This window comes from Phyllobates terribilis, unplaced genomic scaffold (genome assembly GCF_046119375.1).
Source record: "Phyllobates terribilis strain yellow unplaced genomic scaffold, ASM4611937v1 Scaffold_1__5_contigs__length_1240528914, whole genome shotgun sequence".
Classification (NCBI taxonomy): domain Eukaryota; kingdom Metazoa; phylum Chordata; class Amphibia; order Anura; family Dendrobatidae; genus Phyllobates; species Phyllobates terribilis.
The window spans coordinates 820,046,277-820,066,994 of record NW_027362761.1 but is presented as its reverse complement, the minus strand read 5'-3'; the positions used below and the strand labels follow the sequence as shown (position 1 = coordinate 820,066,994).

The 20,718-nt window shown below is 44.3% G+C and overlaps 1 protein-coding gene across 1 annotated transcript in view; it reads right to left on the bottom strand.

Moving 5' to 3' along the window:
* Window positions 1-20,312, bottom strand: part of EPGN (epithelial mitogen) — a 66,503-nt gene extending 46,191 nt beyond the window's left edge. Inside the window, exons 1-3 of the mRNA XM_073655308.1 lie at window positions 20,168-20,312; window positions 15,773-15,847; window positions 12,407-12,515 (exon numbers count right to left, since the gene is read on the bottom strand). Coding sequence (XP_073511409.1) covers window positions 12,407-12,515; window positions 15,773-15,847; window positions 20,168-20,204 — 221 coding nt within the window. The 5' untranslated portion in view covers window positions 20,205-20,312. The remainder of the gene's footprint in view (window positions 1-12,406; window positions 12,516-15,772; window positions 15,848-20,167) is intronic.
* Window positions 20,313-20,718: the final 406 nt, after the last annotated feature.

Sequence of the window (20,718 nt, the reverse complement as noted above, 5' to 3'; positions counted from 1 at the left end):
CGGTAACTGCGTTGTTGAGTGCACGGCTAATGTTTTGGGACACATGCTTGTGTAATGTGGGGACGGCACACCGGGAGAAATAGTGGCGGCTGGGGACGGAGTACCGAGGGACGGCCGCCGCCATCAGGTTGCAGAATGCTTCCGTCTCTACGAGCCTAAAAGGCAACATTTCGAGCACAAGCAGTCCTGAAATGTGTGAATTTAGTACTGTGGCCTATGGGGCGTTGGCTGCGTATTTGTGCTTGCGTTCCAAGGACTGGGGTATGGACAACTGAACGCTGCGCTGCGTGGACATGCTTCCTGATGCTGCTACTTGAGAGTGTGCAACCACAGGTGCAGGACAGGAGGCATCTTTGCATGCATCATGGACAGGGGATTGGCTTGCATGCACAACAGCAAAAGAAGCTATGTTGCCACCCGCAGACACAGGTATTTAAAACTGTGTTTTCTCCGTCACACGGATCGCACATCCGTTTTTAGAAAATACTGCCATTTCGGATCTTCATTAAAAATTTGTTTCAGTGTGTCAGTGAAGTAATTGCACCAGATTGCTGTTCAAAATAGTTACCTACAGGACAGGAATTGAAAACTCTGTTTTCTCCGTCACACGGATCACATATACGTTTTCAGAAAATACTGCCATTTCTGGCCTCCATTAAAAATTTGTTTCAGTGTGTCAGTGAAGCAATTGACACCAGTTTGCTGTTCAAAATAGTTACCTACAGGTCAGGTATTTAAAACTGTGGCTTGTTCGTCACACGGATCACATATAAGTTCACTCCAAATTCAGTCATTTGTTGTGAGCATGGAAGATATTGTTCTCCATTTAAAATGGGCAAGGCACGTGGCAAGGGACGGGGAACTGGACATGATGGTGATGATGGTGCATGCAGAGGCCGAGGCCGTGGGCAAGCTGAAATTGTGCCACAACAAACACCCACAACTTCTCACTCGACCTTCCTGTCCCAATTAATAGGGGACCGCAGAACACCATTATTGAACACAGAGCTGTGTCAAAAGGTTATTGGTTGGATAGCAGATAATGCTTCCAGTCACTTAGCCACCACCACCACCACCTTGTCTTCCACACGGTCAAGTCTCAGTAGCTGTGAGTCTGGACTGCATATTCCTCACCCTGAACCTCCTTCCTCCCACCATGCCGAGTGCTCAGAGACAACTGATCCCACACTTGGACACTCCGAAGAGCTGTTTACTTTTCCATTTATAGATTCGGGCCCGGTCAACTTGAAGCGGGGCAAGAGGAGATCGCATGTAGCGATGCCCAAATATTTGAGCAACCACACACACACAAAGGCGACGGTGGGAAACTGTCACAAGAGGTGGACGATGATAAGACACAATTTCCAGAAAGTAAGGAGGAGGACCAGAGTGCGGAAGTGGAAGACGAGGTGGTGGATGATATAGTAACTGACCCAACCTGGCAGGAGGACATGCAGAGCGAGGACAGCAGCACACAGGGGGAGGGAGGCAGAGCACCCCAACAGGCAGGAAGAAGCAGTGTGGTGGCCGCAGAAAGAAGGCAGGCAACTGTTCCCCGTAACACCAACACGAAGGAAGTTGCCAGTACAACTGTTAGGTCTTCCCGAGTCTGGTTGTTTTTTAAAGACTCTGCGATAACCCCAAAAAGGCCATTTGCACCACCTGCCAGGCCATCAGCAGCAGGGGTGGCAAAACGACCAGCCTGACCACCACCAGCATGATCAGGCACATGGCAGCAAAGCACCCGACTTTGTGGGCCGAACCCCAGGGTCCAGGAACAGTGTCTGCGGGTGGCAACATAGCTTCTTTTGCTGTAGTGCATGCAAGCCAATCCCCTGTCCATGATGCATGCAAAGATGCCTCCTGTCCTGCACCTGTGGTTGCACACTCTCAAGTAGCAGCATCAGGAAGCATGTCCACGCAGCGCAGCGTTCAGTTGTCCATACCCCAGTCCTTGGAACGCAAGCACAAATACGCAGCCAACGCCCCATAGGCCACAGTACTAAATTCACACATTTCAGGACTGCTTGCGCTCGAAATGTTGCCTTTTAGGCTCGTGGAGACGGAAGCATTCCGCAACCTGATGGCAGCGGCCGTCCTTCGGTACTCCGTCCCCAGCCGCCACTATTTCTCCCGGTGTGCCATCCCCACATTGCACAAGCACGTGTCCCAAAACATTAGTCATGCTCTCAACAACGCAGTTACCGATAAAGTCCACCTAACCATGAACACGTGGACAAGTGCTTGTGGGCAGGGATGGTACATCTCGGTGACGGCACACTGGGTTAACATAGTGGAAGCCGGGACCCAGTCGGACCTTGGGATGGAACACGTCCTTCCGACGCCAAGGATTGCGGGCCCTAGGTCAATCAGGGTTGCCCCCACGGTCTACAGCTCCTGCACCTCATCCTCCTCAGCCTCCTCCTCCTCTTCAGCCTCCATCTCCGAAATGACCACATCAGTCACAAGCTGGAAGCACTGCAGCACTGCCTCGGCCAAGCGGCAGCAGTCTGTGCTGAAGCTAATATGCTTAGGTGAAAAACCGCACAATGCTGAAGAGCTGTGGACAGCTCTGAAAGAGCAGGCAGATCTGTGGCTCACACTGCTGAACCTACAGCCTGGCATGGTCATGTGTGACAATGGCCGGAACCTGGTGGCGGCTCTGAGGCGAGGCGAGCTCACACACATACCATGCCTGGCCCATGTGCTTAACCTCTTGGTTCAGCGGTATATGAAATCCTACCCGGAGCTGCCGGATCTGCTTGTTAAAGTACGCCGCCTGTGTGCCCATTTTAGAATATCAGCTACAGCTTCCGCCGCCCTTGCAGTGTTTCAGCAGCGTTTGCAGCTTCCGGCTCACATACTGCTGTGTGATGTCCCCACGCATTGGAACTCTACACTGCAGATGTTGGGAAGGATTTGTGAGCAGAAGAGGGCAGTTGTTAAGCACCAGCATCAACAAGGCCGTCGGTATTCAGTTCAGACTCCACACATAAGACCTCAGGAGTGCACATGGATGTCAGACATATGTACCATCCTCCAAAACTTTGAGGACTCCACCAAGATGGTGAGCGGTGATGACGCCATAATTAGCGTCACCATCCCGCTTCTCTGTCTTCTGAAATGCTCTCTGCTCACAATCAAAGAGGATGCATTGCAGGCGGAGCACGATGAGATGGAGCAAGGAACCATACCGGGTGATTACACACAGCCAAGCCTCATCTCATCCCAACGTGGATTGGGTGACAATGAGGAAGAGGAGGAGGAGGAAGGACAGGAGCTAGTTTCATGCACTATAGACGGTACTACCTGCACAGCTGTCATACCGTCTGTTCAGCGTGGATGGCCAGAGGACAGAGAGAAGGAGGAGGAGAGCATGGTCAGTCATCCTTTTGGTGAGGACACGGAAGTCTTGCCTGTTAGTTGTCTGGCACGCATGGCTGAGATTATGTTACGCTGCCTTTCCCATGACCCTCGCGTTCTCAAAATATTGGGTGACAGTCATTACTGGTTGGTGACACTTCTAGACCCACGCTACAAGGAGAACTTTATATCTTTTATTCCTGAGGCAGACAGGTGTACAAAAATGGGGCAGTACCAGCAGGCCCTTGTTGCGGAACTATTAAAAAAATTCCCATCTGAAAACACTGGCGGCAGAGGGCACACTTCATTGGACAACCAAGGAGTACAGGCGAGAGAGACACAACTTCAATCCACCAGAGGCAGGGGAACACTGTCAAAGTTCTGGGAGAGTTTTCTCAGACTCTCCCAACGCACAGGCCCTGAGGCGCGGGGTACTCTCACAAGGAGTGCAAAGTTTGGGAAGATGCTGAGAGAGTACCTTGCCGACTGTACCAACGTCCTCCATGATTCCTCTGTGCCTTATAATTATTGGGTATACAAGCTGGACACGTGGAATGAACTCGCTCTGTACGCCTTGGAGGTCCTGGCCTGCCCTGCCGCCAGCGTTTTATCCGAGCGGATTTTTAGTGCCGCTGGTGGAATTATAACTGATAAGCGCATCCGCCTGTCAACTGAAAATGCTGACAGGCTGACTCTTATAAAAATGAACAAGGGCTGGATTGGGCCAGACTTCTCAACACCACCGAATGATAGCAGCGTAACATAAACTCAAATCCAGTGTCTTTTCTTGGGAGGTGTATTCTCATGCACCTTTTCACACCCACACATGGGTATACACTTCCTGATTTTGGCTATTTGCTCTTGTCCTCCTCCTTCTCCTCATCCTCCACCACCATATCACCAGGGTGACCGTGGTCCATGATGCAACACCCACATAATTTTTTTAAAGGGTGTTTATGATGCCCGTAAAAAATTTTTTTATACAGTATGGTCATGTATACCCCCCAGGGGTAAATGTTTGTCAGCCCATACATTTAGTGCATGGGCATTACAAGTATAGGAGGCCCGCTCCTTTCTAATGGGAACATTTTTTTATGAGGCCCTCCTCCACGTCTCTTCCAAGGGTCATTGAAGTGCCTCCAAATTTTTGGCAGCCCTTGCATTCACTGAATAGGCCAACACTATGGGATACTCTCTCCTTTCTAATGGGAATTTGTCGTTACTGCTAATGGGAACATGTCGTACCTTGTTACTGTGGCCCTGCTCCGTGTGTCTTTAAATTCTTAGTGGGGTTTTTCCTAAAACTGGTCAGCAATTGGACTCACTGCATACCCTATAACTGTATAGCAGACCCTCTCCTTTCTAATGGGAACATGTTGTACCTTGTTATTGTGGCCCTGCTCTGTGTGTCTTTAAATTCTTAGTGGGGTTTTTCCTAAAATTGGTCAGCCATTGGACTCACTGCATACCCTATAACTGAATAGCAGACCCTCTCCTTTCTAATGGGAACATGTCGTACCTTGTTACTGTGGCCCTGCTCTGTGTGCCTTTAAATTCTTAGTGGGGTTTTTCCTAAAATTGGTCAGCCGTTGGACTCACTTATTATCCTTTAAATGTATAGCGTTCCATCTCCTTTTTAATGGGAACATGTCGTACCTTGTTACTGTGGCCCTGCTCTATGTGTCTTTAAATTCTTAGTGGGGTTTTTCCCAAATTTTGGCAGCCCTTGCAGCCACAGCATGGACATTACCACTATAGGAGACCCTCTCCTTTATAATGGCAACATTTTTTTTACTGAGACCCTCCTCTATGTCTCTTCAAAGGGGTAATGGGGTGCGTCCAAATTTTTGGCAGCCCTTGCAGTCACTGGATACGCAATAACAGTATAGGAGACCCATTTGTTAATAATGGGAACAACAAAGCATTTCCGGCTGATGGCTCTCTTACAATAGCTAAGGCCGACTGCTGGCCTTTTAAGAATAGTAAGGGCCGTCTGATGTCCCTATAAAAATAGGCTTTATGACTTTCAGAGTCCCTCCATCATAAATAAAAAAGGATGTGTCTGATGATGTGTCACACACCACATTGCCAGATAAGGTTGTAAAATGCTAAAATGACATTTTCCAGTGAATGCATTTGTCTTGGTTGAAAGCAATGCAAAAGTGCAAGAACGCATCAAAAACAATACGTGTGAACATAGCCCAAAATGTGGAGGAGCATTTTTGTTTTTGTATATTTATTTTGCCTTATATACAAGTCATTATCCTGGAAAAGATGTTCCTTAACATATTTCCCAGGAAAATCCATGTTGGTTTTGTTTTTGTATGTTTTATTGGGAGTCCATAAAAGTGGCGTAATGCCTCTAACAATGTTGTTGACAACAGTGACCTGGGAGTCAGAAATGCTTCTAGCGGTCTTCTCCATGCTGTTCCCATGTCTTTTGAGCACTGTTCCAATCGATTTGGGCAATTTTTTTTACAATGTTCCCATTATTAGGAAATGGATCTCCCATAGTGTTTGCCTATGCAGTGAATGCAAAAGCTGCCAAAAATTTGGAGGCACTCCAATGCCCCTTGGAAGAGACGTAGAGGTCGGAGAGCCTCCTAAAAACAATGTTCCCATTATTAGGAAGTGGGTCTCCCATAGTGTTTGCCTATGCAGTGAATGCAAAAGCTGCCAAAAATTTGGAGGAACTCCAATGCCCCTTGCAAGACACGTAGAGGAGGTGATATGGTACATATGGTGGTGAATGATATGGTGATGAAGAATTGGGGGAAGGAGGAGGACAAGAGCAAATAGACAAAATCAGGAAGTGAATCCCCTTGTTGGGTGTGTAGACAGAGGTGCATGGAAATAGAATTAGACCTCCCAAAAAAAGACACTGATTTTGAGTTTAGGTTACACTGCTATCATTCGTGTGGTGTTGAGAAGTGTGGCTTAATCCAGCCCTTGTTAATTTTTATAAGAGTCAGCCTGTCAGCATTTTCAGTTGACAGGCGAATACGCCTATTGGTTATAATTCCACCGGCGGCACTAAAAACTCGCTCTGATAAAACGCAAGCGGCAGGGCAGGCCAGGCCCTTCAAGGCATAGAGAGCCAGTTCATTCCACGTGCCCAGCATGGATACCCAGTAATTGTAAGGCAGAGAGGAATCACGAAGGACGTTCGTACGGTCGGCAATGTACCCTCACCATCTTCCCAAACTTTGCACTCCTTCTGAGAGTACCCCATGTCTCAGGGCATGTAAGATGGGAGGGTCTGAAAAAACTGTCCCAGAACTTTGACAGTGTTCCCCTGCCTCTGCTGGATTGGAGTTGTGTCTCTCTCGCCTGTCCTCCTTGGTTGTCCAACGAACTGTGACTTCTGCCACCAGCGTTTTCAGATGGGAATTTTTTAATAATTCCACAACAAGGGCCTTCTGGTACTGCCCCATTTTAGTAGACCTGTGTACCTCGGGAATAAGAGATAGAAAATTCTCCTTGTAGCGTGGGTCTAGAAGTGTCACCGACCAGTAATGACTGTCACCCAAAATTTGGAGAACGCGAGGGTCACGGGAAAGCCAGCGTAACACAAATTCAGCCATGCGTGCCAGACTGCTAACAGGCAAGACTTCCGTGTCCTCATCTAGAGGACGACTGACCATGCTCTCCTCCTCCTCCTTCGACCTGTCCTCAGGCCATCCACGCTGAACAGACGGTATGACAGTTGTGCAGGTAGTACCGTTTATAGTGCATGAAACTAGTTCCTCCTCCTCTTCCTTATTGTCACCCAATCCATGTTGGGATGACATGAGGCTGGGCTGTGTGTAATCACCCTGTATGGTTCCTTGCTACATCTCATCGTGCTCTGCCTGCAATGCATCCTTTTTAACTGTGAGCAGAGAGCGTTTCAGAAGACAGAGAAGCGGGATGGTGACGCTAATTATGGCGTGATCGCCGCTCACCATCTTGGTGGAGTCCTCAAAGTTTTGGAGGATGGTACATATGTCTGACATCCATATCCACTCCTGAGGTCTTATGTGTGGAGTCTGAACTGAATACCGACGGCCTTGTTGATGCTGGTAGTCAACAACTGCCCTCTTCTGCTCACAATTCCTTCCCAACATCTGCAATATAGAGTTCCAACGCATGTTGACTAGTGTTGAGCGAGTATGTTCTGTTAACCCTTTCGCCGAGTATGCTCGGGCGAGCACCGAGTAGTTACAGCTGCTCGGTGTTATGTTTAAATCACTCCCGTGTGCATGATTTGCGACTGTTTGACAGCTTTATTACATGTGAGGAATGATTGTTTCTTTTGCTTTCCTCACATGTAATAAAGCTATAAAACAGTCGCAAATCATGCACACGGGAGTGATTTAAACATAACACCGAGCAGCTGTAACTACTCAGTGCTTGCCCGAGCATACTCGGCGAAAGGGTTAACAGAACATACTCGCTCAACACTAGTGTTGACACCACACACGAGTCAGTGAGCTGGAAGCTGCAAAAGCTGCTGAAGCACGGCGAGGGCAGCGGAAGCTGTAGGTGACTTTCTAAAATGGGCAGACACGCAGCATACTTTGACAAGCAGTTCAGGCAGATCCGGGTAAGTTTTGAGAAACCGCTGAACCACTAGGTTGAGCACATGGGCCAGGCATGATATGTGTGCGAGGTTGCAAAGCTTCAGAGCCGCCACCAGGTTCTGGCCATTGTCACATACGACAGTGCCTGGCTGTAGGTTCAGCGGTGACAGCCACAGATCTGCCTGCTCTGTTATAGTTGTCAACAACTCCGCAGCGGTGTGCGGTTTGTCCCCTAAGCATATTAGCTTCAGCACAGCCTGTTGCCGCTTGGCCGAGGCAGTGCTGCACTGCTTCCGGCTTCCGACTGATGTGGTCATTTCGGAGATGGAGGCTGAAGAGGAGGAGGAGGTGCAGGAGCTGTGGAATGCAGGGGCAACCCTGATTGACCCAGGGCTCGGCATCTGGAGGACATGTTCCGTCCCAGGGTCTGACTGGGTCCCGGCTACAAGCACTTGTCCACATGTCCGTGGTTAGGTGGGCCTTCCCAGTAACTGTGTTATTGAGGGCACTGGTAGTGTTCTGGGACACATGCTTGTGTAAGACGAGACAGCACACGGGGGGAAATAGTGGCGGCTGGGGACCGAGTACCGAAGGATGGCTGACGCCATGAGGTTGCGGAAAGATTACATCTCCACGAGCCTAAAAGGCAACATTTCAAGTGCAAGCAGTCTAGAAATGTGGCAGTTTAATGGCGCTGTGGACTGTGGGTGGTTGGCTGCGTATTTGCACTTGCGTTCGAAGGACTGGGATAGGGACAACTGATCACTGCGATGGGACAAGGCTGTGAATGTGGTTGCTGATGGTGGTGGTTGCGAGTGTGCAACGACAGGTGAACGGAGGGAGGCATCTTTGCCATGGACGGGGGATTTTCGTGCACACACAACAGCGGAACAGGCAGTGGTGTCACCCGCATACACTGTTTCTGGACCCTGCCGTTCAGCCCAACTTCTCGGGTGTTTTGCTGTCTCGTGCCTGAGCATGCTAGTGGTGGTCAGGCTGGTAGTTTTTCTGCCCCTGCGGATGCTGGCATGGCAGAGGTTGCAAATGGACTTTTTGGGGTTATCTGGACAGTCTTTAAAAAAGAGCCAGACTCTGGAAGACCTAACAGTTGGACTGGCAACTTTCCTCGTGTTGGTGTTCTGGGGAACAGTTGCCCGCCTTGTGTCTGTGGCCACCACACTGCTTGTTCCTGCCTGTTGTGGAGCTACACCTCCCTCACCCTGTGTGCTGCTGTCCTTGCTCTGCATGTCATCTTGCCAGGTTGGGTCAGTGACTTCATCGTCCACCACCTCGTCTTCCACATGCGCACCCTGGGCCTCCTTCAGACTTTCAGGGAATTGTGTCTGATCATCATCATCCACCTCTTGCGACAGTAATTGCAGTTTCCCACCATCGCCTTTGTGTGACTGTGGCTGCTCAAATATTTGGGCATCACTACATGCAATCTCCTCTTTCCTCGCTTGAAGGAGGCCAGGCAAGAGGCCTGAATCTATATATGGAAACATGAACAGCTCTTCGCAGTGTCCAAGTGTGGAGGAATATGTGGTCCAGACTCACAACTACTGAGACTGGACCATGTGGAACACAGGGGGGTGGTGGAGGTAAACTGACTGGAAGCATTATCTGCTATCCAACCAACAACCTTTTCACACTGCTCTAGCTTCAAGAGTGATGTTCCACGGCCTCCTAGAAATTGGGACAGGAAGGTAGTTCGACATGATGTGGGTGTTTGTTGTGTTCCCTCAGTAGGCACAGTTTCATCTTGCCCATGGCTTTGGCCTCTGCGTGCACCATCAGCATCATGTCTACTTCCCCGTCCCTTGCCACGCGCCTTACCCATTTTTAACTGGAGTGTAATATTTGACCCGCTCTGCAAAATTGTGATGATTATTGCGGCAGTAATATCGGATCACGTCTGATGAACACTATTTTAGGCAGTGGCGTTAGAGATGTGGTATTGGTCAGTGACCAAGTGTGAATAGTTTGAACAACACACAACTGGCAGACTTTAACTGGAGTGTAATATTTGGCACGCTCCAAAAAAATGTCACGATTATAACCGCAGTAATATTGGATCACATCTGATGAATACGGTTTTAGGCAGTAGCCTTATAGATGTGGTATTGGTCAGAGATAAAGTGTGAATAGGTTGAACAACACACAGCTGGCAGACTTTAACTGGAGTGTAATATTTGGTACACTCCAAAAAATGTCACGATTATTACCGCAGTAATATCGGATCACTGGTCTGATGGCCATGGTTTTAGGCAGTGGCGTTATAGATATAAATAATCAGGATTAAGAGCAAAAAAAAAAAAGCCCTGATATCTAGGGCTATGGATATCTGTAACAGCAGCAGACAGAATGTACAATGGACCCTATTCTGATCTATACACTCTCCACAAACTCTGCCTGCCTCACTCCTGCTATCACCAGGAGTAATAATATGCAGCTGGATTACTCCTTAGAATGACTGTTAGTTCAGATGTATATTGCTATGGAATACCTAATACCTCACTAATAAACCGCCAATTCTCTCCCTCACTCAGCAGCACCTCTCCCTAATCTGCCTGTCTGAAGAGTAGACTATGACGAGCATAGGGTCACCGGGTCTGATATACAGCACCACTGTAGTATTATAACATTTTCTGATGAGTTGAGCCAAGCAACACAATTAAGATCTACTAAATCTAGCAAATTTGGCTCTACTACATACATTACAGAAAACATATTAACTATATTCCAAAGGATGGTGACATTCATTGTTAGTGTTTCTTGTCACATGGTATGTATGTCATGACTTTTACATTACAATCCACCCACATATTAATGAAAATGGAATTTAAACTATGTCTATACTCATGTGACACTGACATTAAGCAAAGCACATGCTTAAGACTGGCTTTACTCCAGCTAAAGGCTGGTTTTACTCAGTTGTTTCTTGGGTGCTTTTTTGTGTTTGCATTTTTGTAGAACAAAATTAAAAAATAAACCTCAATGCACATTAGACAACTTTCATAGGAAGTATTTTTGTCAATATGCATCAGTACTTGTAAACAAAAACCAACCAAAACAAGGGGTTGAACCTACACAGAAAAAGAATAGCAAAAAGGGATCACATCTGTTCTGTGTTTTGAACCTACTTAAAGAAGCACTCCTCCCATGAAAAGGTTTATCCTCTTAATATATTGAATCATGTTATATCGGCTTGTGTACTTACAATTGCTCATTTTTCTCTTCCACCCAGCTAATTCTTCTCTTTTCCATTAGATCTATGACATCATGTGATTAAAAACTGACTAGCTGACTCCTTCTAAGCTCTATGTAGAAACAGGAGGTCACTTTTCCCTGTATAAGTCATCGGTCACTGCAAAAGTCCCTGGCAGGGGGAGGAGGGAGCAGCTGGGTCAGAAGTTGAAGAGGGGAATGGTAAATGCAGGGACAAGAGACTTCCTGTTTCTACATAGAGCAGAGAAGACTTATCTGGGTAGAAGGGCAAAATGAGCAATTGTAAGTGCACAATACCATGTAATATGATGATTGTGATATATTAAGAGGATAAAAACTTGGATGGGATTGCTTCTTTAAAAAAAAGAAATGCACTGTACTGTATATAGGAGGGCACCTGATGCGTTAAATATGGTGTCTGATTAGAGCTGAGCTGATTGATAGTTTTGTGGGGAAACTTTTAATATAAATTGTATTTTATTTATTATTATTTTTTCTCTTAATATGCTAAGGAGTCCACTGGATGAGCCTATTTAGTGATTGACAGACTATTGCACAACACAAAACCCTAAAGAGATGAACTAGAACATAAGTTGGTGTGCATGCAGCATGTAAGTGAATGTTCACACTGGCCACTAAACAGACAAAAACCCAAGATAAAAACATAATAAGCAAATAACCTGCAGTACATAAGTAAACAGCAGTAGTGCATGAAAATAATATAGGGTGCTGAGTTAACATAATTTTGATTAAAAAAATTCAAAAGCCATCCCACCTTCTCTACTCTTATCCGTACGCACATCATTTGACAAATGGTAAGGTTTTAACATTAGAGATTAGTGCCTTCCCGAATACGGTCACCTTAACGTGGTGGGATGGCTTTTGCATTTTTTTGAGAAAAATTATGTTAACAAAATGGGACGTACCCTCTTGACCTTCTCAACACAGGAATGTGTAATGTTGCCTCAATTCTTTGTAGAAAGGAAGGGTGTCCCTCAGCTTCCCTACTCATTGTTAGTTAACTATATGGTGGCACCAGTTAAGAGGTGAAAGAGAAGATGATCTTGGGCCCCCTTGATACATAGACCCCCACCACAGTTGCTAGGATTATTCTGATATATGTAACTGCATAATGCTCTTTTAAACAAATACCAATATTAGATTACTGTTATATAGTTCATTGATATATTGAGAATACTGTTCATATTCAAGGGCATTAAAGTTATGTTTATGTGGTATATGGTGTATAATACCTGCATAATGGCTCTCCAAGAGATTTAAGAATAATACAGTGACCATTAATACAAAAGCTGGCCAGATCTTCAGGGCACCCGACTTCATATAGCACATTGTCGTTCCATTCTATTAAGATAACAACAGGTTAGAGAAAAGGTGCAGTATTGCCTAACACATTCAGGTATGTTCAGGTGTGACTTGTTTTATAGGCTAAAGGGGCACAAAATCTCAGCATACCTATTTCAACATACTGTAAGCACAAATGACATTTAGCCAAGTTTTACGTCCAGCAGACAAGTTAAAGGGAATCTGTCACCCCATTTGAGCTATTAATATGGGAATACAGGTTGTCGACAGCTGAAACCAGTCATACCTGTATGCCGCATGGATGATGCCTTGTTCTGTAAAAATCATCTTTTTTATGTTAATTATTTCTTCCAGGCAATGGGGCATACGCTGCCTGGAAGATATCATTGCCTCCTCTCTTCATTATACATATCTCCTCCCTTCTCTCCACTGCTTGTCTGTTATGTCAGGAGTGGGGGGAATCCTACTTCTGCGCATTCTGCCTGCTGTCGCTCCTCTGCACTGTTCCACCCTACTATAAATTTTAAAGCAAAAATGTTGCAACTTTTCAAAGCAATTTTATGCCAGAATTCTGGTGTAATCGCTTTGATGGGGCTTCTGTATTCTATATTGTCAAAAACAGTGGTAGTATGGTGGCTCAGTGGTTAGCATTTAGCCTTGCAGCACTGGGATCATGAATTCAAATCCAACCAAAGACATCATTTGCAAGGAGTTTGTATGTTCTCCTCGTGTTTTCATGGGTTTCCCCTGGGTTCTCCAGTTTCCTTCCAAAGACATACTCATAGGGAATTTAGATTCTGTGAGGCTTCATGGGAGAGCATCATTTTACCTACATACTGCAATAATACGGTATTTCAATATTTAGAACAAGTAACCAAAGAATTACACTTTCATGTCCCTTTAAGTGACTAAAAACTAAAGCAAAACAAATGAAAAATGTAGAGAAATAAAAAAAAACATATTTGGCATTCGTAAAAATCGATCTATCAAAATCAAAAATTATTTAACAACTAAATGCTGTAATGCAAAAAATAAAATTGAAAAGCTAAAATTGCTATTTTTTGATCCCTGCAATAAACAGTGATCAAAGCATCAACTCTCTACAATATTACCAATATCCTAACACAGCACGATTGATGGAATGGTGACACAAATCAAAATTTTTTTCTTTAAATTTTAGATTAAAAAAAATATATAAAAACTTTATAAATTTGGTATCTATGTAATCGTACTGACCTAGAGAATCCTGCTGCTAGATTATTTTTACTACACAATGAAAGTCGTAAAAACAAAGCCCAAAAAGCAATGGCGGAATTATTTTTTTTCACCACTTTACTGCACTTGAACATTTTTTTCCTGTTTTCTTGTACATTGTATGGTAAAATGAATAGGGTAATTCTAAAGTATAACTTGTCCCCCAAAAAAACAAAAATAAACAAAAATAAAAATGTTATGGCTCTTGAAAAAAGGCAAGGAAAAAAGATGAATGCGCAAAAACGAAAACTGACCATGTTGGGATGGGGTTAAATCATTACATGATAGGTTACAATATATACACTGCTCAAAAAAATAAAGGGAACACTTAAACAACAGAATATAACTCCAAGTAAATCAAACTTCTGTGAGATCAAACTGTCCACTTAGGAAGCAACACTGATAGACAATCAATTTCACATGCTGTTGTGCAAATGGAATAGACAATAGATGGAAATTATTGGCAATTATCAAGACACCCTCAATAAAGGAGTGGTTCTGCAGGTGGGGACCACAGACCACATCTCAGTACCAATGCTTTCTGGCTGATGTTTTGGTCACTTTTGAATGTTGGTTGTGCTTTCACACTCGTGGTTGCATGAGACGGACTCTACAACCCACAGAAGTTGCTCAGGTAGTGCAGCTCATCCAGAATGGCACATCAATGCAAGCTGTGGCAAGAAGGTTTGCTGTGTCTGTCAGCGTAGTGTCCAGAGGCTGGAGGCACTACCAGGAGACAGGCCAGTACACCAGGAGACGTGGAGGGGTCGTAGGAGGGCAACAACCCAGCAGCAGGACCGCTACCTCCGCCTTTGTGCAAGGAGGAACAGGAGGAGCACTGCCAGAGCCCTGCAAAATGACTCCAGCAGACCACAAATGTGCATGTGTCTGCACAAACGGTTAAAAATCGACTCCATGAGGATGATATGAGGGCCTGACGTCCACAGATGGGGGTTGTGCTCACAGCCCAACACCGTGCAGGACGCTTGGCATTTGCCACAGAACACCAGGATTGGCAAAGTCGCCACTGGCGTCCTGTACTCTTCACAGATGAAAGCAGGTTCACACTGAGCACGTGACAGATGTGACAGAGTCTAGAGACGCCGTGGAGAGCGATCTGCTGCCTGCAACATCCTTCAGCATGACCGGTTTGGCAGTGGGTCAGTAATGGTGTGAGGTGGCATTTCTTTTGAGGGCCGCAGCCTGACTGCCATTAGGTACCGAGATGAGATCCTCAGACCCATTGTGAGACCATATGCTGGTGCTGTTGGCCCTGGGTTCCTCCTAATGCAGGACAGTGCCAGACCTCATGCGGCTGGAGTGTGTCAGCAGTTCCTGCAAGATGAAGGCATTGAAGCTATGGACTGGCCCGCCCATTCCCCAGACCTGAATCCGATTGAGCACATCTGGGACATCATGTCTCGCTCCATCAACCAATGTCACGTTGCAGCACAGACTGTCCAGGAGTTGGCGGATGCTTTAGTCCAGGTCTGGGAGGAGATCCCACAGAAGACCACCCGCAACCTCATCAGGAGCATGCCCAGGTGTTGTAGGGAGGTCATACAGGCACGTGGAGGCCACACACAATACTGAGCCTCATTTTGACTTGTTTTAAGGACATTACATCAAAGCTGGATCCACCTATAGTGTGTTTTTCCACTTTAATTTTGGGGGTGACTCCAAATCCAGGCCTCCATTGGTTAATAAATTTGATTTCCATTGATGATTTTTGTGTGATTTTGTTGTCAGCACATTCAACTTTGTACAGAACAAAGTATTCAATGAGAATATTTCATTCATTCAGATCTAGGATGTGTTATTTGAGTGTTCCCTTTATTTTTTTTAGCAGTGTATATAAAAATGTACACTAAATTATTCACTTTGTGTATTTTCAACACAGCTGCTTAGTTTGGCAGCGATACAGTGGACATCATGTACTACGTGCAGCGGCGTACAGTGACATTATTATAACTATATTTGCTCATTATTTCAAGCTCTGCTATTTTAGAGTTATTATTGAAGAAAATTTATTTAAAAAATACCTGCCGTTGAATTTCTTCCTTTGGCATTTGGGGATAAGGTACCTGCAGGATCCTCACTAAATACAGTCATTACAGCTTGAAAGAAAAAGAATGTTTCGTTATTATATTAGAGGGACACCATCAGCAGAACATATATATTTACTTTAGGAAGTACAGTATATTTTTTTTAAGTGTTGGCTGTGTTCTTTTTTGTCACGTGTATTCATATAACAGTAAAATCTGAAATATTCCGGTGACTTGAATGTTGTAGACATGATTGATATGCTATACCCCTCACCCAATTTACCAGTTCCCCAACCACTTAAAATAAAAATACAAGACGCTGTGTAATATTGGAAAATTAATGGCCGTACCGGGTTGTCATGGATAGCGATTGTGTGCACCCATGGAAATTCAGGTTCAGTGAGTCCAGCTGAACTTGAGAAAAAAAGTTTGGTTCGGGTACCAGAACTTGACTCGAACTTGACCCTGGACCTGAACCCCATATAAGGCAATGGGGACCCGAACTTTGGTGCTATAAAATGGCTGTAAAATGGTCGTAGTAAGGGTTAGGGGGCTTCAAAAGGAAGCAAAATGGGGGTAAGAGCAGGACAATTGCGCTACAAACAAATGTGGATAGGAAAATGACTTAAAATAACATATCCATGGCCCTTCCCAACCTATTAATATCAGTCCACAACTCTCTGCTTTGCCTTAGCTGTTTTTTTAAAAAATAGGAGGTACCCCACGTCATTTGTTTTTGAGTCCCCCCATTTTTAATAACCAGTAAAGGAAAAGCAGACAGCTGTGAGCTGATATTAATAAGCTGGGAAGGTCCTTGGATATTGGCCACTTCCCAGCATGATAAGACCAGCACACAGCTGTCTGCTTTCCCGTGGCTGGTTATAAAAATAGTGAGGACTGCACATCGTATTTTTATTATTTATTCATGTCAGGCCGGGTCACGTGCTGCACCGGCCAATCACCGCCATGTCAATACATGGCATGACTGTGATGAGCCCGGAAGTGCCCACGGCCTTAAATCTTGTTCATTGGCTGCGCTGCAGCCTTTCAACAAGCTTTGTTAGTCTGCTGAACCCAAAAAGTAACAAGGACGTACAGTAAGAAGTCCGTGTTTGGGGTTCAATACCTGACACTAGGTGTCTGGCACAAACCCTGAACTTTACAGCTTGAGTTCGCTCATCCCTAGTCCTGGAAATATTTTTTCCAAAGGTAGGGAATGCCTTAAAATAATGAACTAACCAATACTCATCCATTTAATCCACCACCTGGGTAGGTGATCATTTTCCATCTATCCACATGATTGCTGCATCCAATTACCGTACTTTCTTTGGCACTATCCATGCAGCAGTCACTTGTTTTGATAGCACAACAACAACTGCCTGAAAGTAAGAGACCAGAGCTGCTGGGGGATTTAATGAGTCAATTTTGATAAGTATATTTTAACACATTCCCCACTTTCAGAGTTTGAGATTGCACTGCTTGTCTTAAAGAAAACCTATCACTTGCTGAAAAAAAATTGGGTTAAATATATTGTAAAGATCCGTGAACTCACCTGATTCTGCCACTCTTTTCCATTTTGCACTGCTTCACTTCATTGCAGAGATATTCACATTTCTGTCTTCTGGAGCGCAGCATGTGAAATCTTGGCTTGCAGATCAACTGGGCATTTCTTCAGTGTCTTCTCTGGGGTCGTGCACTTCCACTTCTTCCTCCCAGACGTTTCCAATCACAGTTCGGCAGCATACGAAACTGCTAGATCAACTGCCAAGCTGTCATTGGCAGTGTCTCGGAAGGAGAGGTGGAGACAACTTTGAAGAAATGCCCAGTTGGTCTGCATGCAGAGAATTCACATACTGCGCTCCAGAAAAAACAAAATGTGAATATCTCTGTAACAGAGCTGCAGAATCAGGGGAGTTTGGGGATTTTTATAAGGTACAGTGGTGGCCAAAAGTATTGGCACCCCTGTAACTCTGTCAGATAATACTCAGTTTCTTCCTGAAAATGATTGCAATCACAAATTCTTTGGTATTATTATCTTCACTTAATTTGCTTGCAAGGAAAAAACACAAAAGAGAATGAAGCAAAAATCAAATCATTGATCATTTCACACAAAACTCCAAAAATGGGCCAGACAAAAGTATTGGCACCCTCAGCCTAATACTTGGTTGCAGAACCTTTAGCCAAAATAACTGTGAACAACCGCTTCCGGTAACCATCAATGAGTTTCTTACAATGCTCTGCTGGAATCGTAGACCATTCTTCTTTGGCAAACTGCTCCAGGTCCCTGATATTTGAAGGGTGCCTTCTCCAAACTGCCATTTTGAGAACTCTCCACAGGTGTTCTATGGGATTCAGGTCTGGACTCATTGCTGGCCACCTTAGAAGTCTCCAGTGCTTTCTCTCAAACCATTTTATAGTACTTTTGGAAGTGTGTTTTGGGTCATTGTCCTGCTGGAAGACCCATGACCTCTGAGGGAGACCCAGCTTTCTTACACGGGGCCCCACATTATGCTACAAAATTTGTTGGTAGTCTTCAGATTCATAATGCCATGCACACGGTCAAGCAGTCCAGTGCCAGAGGCAGCAAAGCAACCCCAAAACATCAGGGAACCTCCGCCATGTTTGACTGTAGGGACCGTGTTCTTTTCTTTGAATGCCTCTTTTTTTTTCGTGTATACTCTATGTTGATGCTTTTTCCCAAAAAGCTCTACTTTTGTCTCATCTGACCAGAGAGCATTCTTCCAAAACGTTTTAGGCTTTCTCAGGTATGTTTTGGCAAACTCCAGCCTGGCTTTTTTGTCTCGGGGTAAGAAGTGGGGTCTTCCTGGGTATCCTACCATACAGTCCGTTTTCATTCAGACGCCGATGGATAGTACGGGTTGACACTGTTGTACCCTCGGACTGCAGGGCAGCTTGAACTTGTTTGGATGTTAGTCGAGGTTCTTTATCCACCATCCGCACAATCTTGCTTTGAAATCTCTCGTCAATTTTTCTTTTCCATCCACATCTAGGGAGGTTAGCCACAGTGCCATGGGCTTTAAACTTCTTGATGACACAGCGCACGGAAGACACAGGAACATTCAGGTCTTTGGAGATGGACTTGTAGCCTTGAGATTGCTCATGCTTCCTCACAATTTGGTTTCTCAAGTCCTCAGACAGTTCTTTGGTCTTCTTTCTTTTCTCCATGCTCAATGTGGTACACACAAGGACAAAGGACAGAGGTTGAGTCAACTTTAATCCATGTTAAATGGCTGCAAGTGTGATTTAGTTATTGCCAACACCTGTTAGGTGCCACAGGTAAGTTACAGGTGCTGTTAATTACACGAATTAGAGAAGCATCACATGATTTTTCAAACAGTGCCAATACTTTTGTCCACCCCTTTTTTAGGTTTGGTGTGGAATTATATCCAATTTGGCTTTAGGACAATTCTTTTTGTGTTTTTTCATTGAAGACAAATTAAATGAAAATAATAATACCAAAGAATTTGTGATTGCAATCATTTTCAGGAAGAAACTGAGTATTATCTGACAGAATTGCAGGGGTGCCAATACTTTTGGCCACCACTGTATTTAACTAAATTTTTTTGAGAAAGTGACAGGTCTTTAAGTTCAGAATGCTTCAAGGCACATTTCCACTGATGAGTATCTCCAGGAAGCAAGCAAACATAACATCTGGTAGAAGTAAAATAACATTAAGGAATTGAAGGGAAAAAAATGAGAACCTATTCTTATGCACACCAATACATAGTTATTTTAAATATGCTAAACATGTTGACAATATTATGGCTTTAAATAATTATAAATCCCTTTAAATAATTATAAATATAAGCATGGGGCTATCGCTAAACAGAGGAGAGTTAATATGAACCATCTCTAATATGTCGTATGTGATATTACGTCACAAGGGGATTTCCTAAACATGTTTTTTATGTTACTGTGTTTGATCTATAAATCTATTTGGTCTGGGTTGAGTCATGTCAGTAGTAGTTCTATAATATTTATAAGGTGGGTGCTGACGAAAATACAGGGTCTACCACATATCCATAATTAAAGTACACGCACGTCATTTGCTAAATATACTGTATATCTGCCACCTATTTTAGAAAATTCCAAAACCAGAGTGAAACCTGTGTTATCTTGAATTATTATCCAAAGTGCCTAGACACCCATGCTTTTCTTCAAGTGTTAAACTCACCCTTCTGTCAATCCCACTGGATATATCAAAAGTTGAACCCTAGTCAGGCAAACAGATCAGTCCAAGTTACATAGCGAAACACATTGACAGAACTAGACGAACAGCCATAACCTCAGTTAAATCAAAATGAAAATAAGTATAACAATATAGAAGACATTTGCTACATAAATCATTGAAAAGTAAAAGTAAGAACCTACCACATGTCAGTATTAAGAATACAATGTGTAAAGCCATTGTTAACTTGATATCTTCTGTCTCCTCCCAAGTATGAGACCGGTGAAGTGTCTCCTCTGTTGACTTACATAGAACACAGAATGATGTGACTTCTCTAACCAGCCACAACTGTCTGGATGTCCACCTACCACATTCCTGCCTAGGGACATCTATTTAGCGAAACGTGTGGGTGAACTGAATCACGTCACAAATATTTACAGCACTTTCTCGTTTCAGCAATTAGGATAGTATCAATAGTATGCCGAAGGCTAGACATTAGTGTCATAGAGAAAGTGAGCCCTAATGCTAATACCTAATGCTAATTATCTGAAACCTTTGTAACTATGGGGCAGAAATGTTTCATTTCATAAGCAGGATGAACGTAAGCCATTTAAAAGTATATGAACTCTTAAAAACTTTTGATAGGTGGGAACAGTATGAAATGGAAAGGTAAAGAGGCATTATGCAGTAATTGATGACATACACCATCACTTAAAGGAGTATGCCAAAAATTAAAAGTTATTCATATGATGGG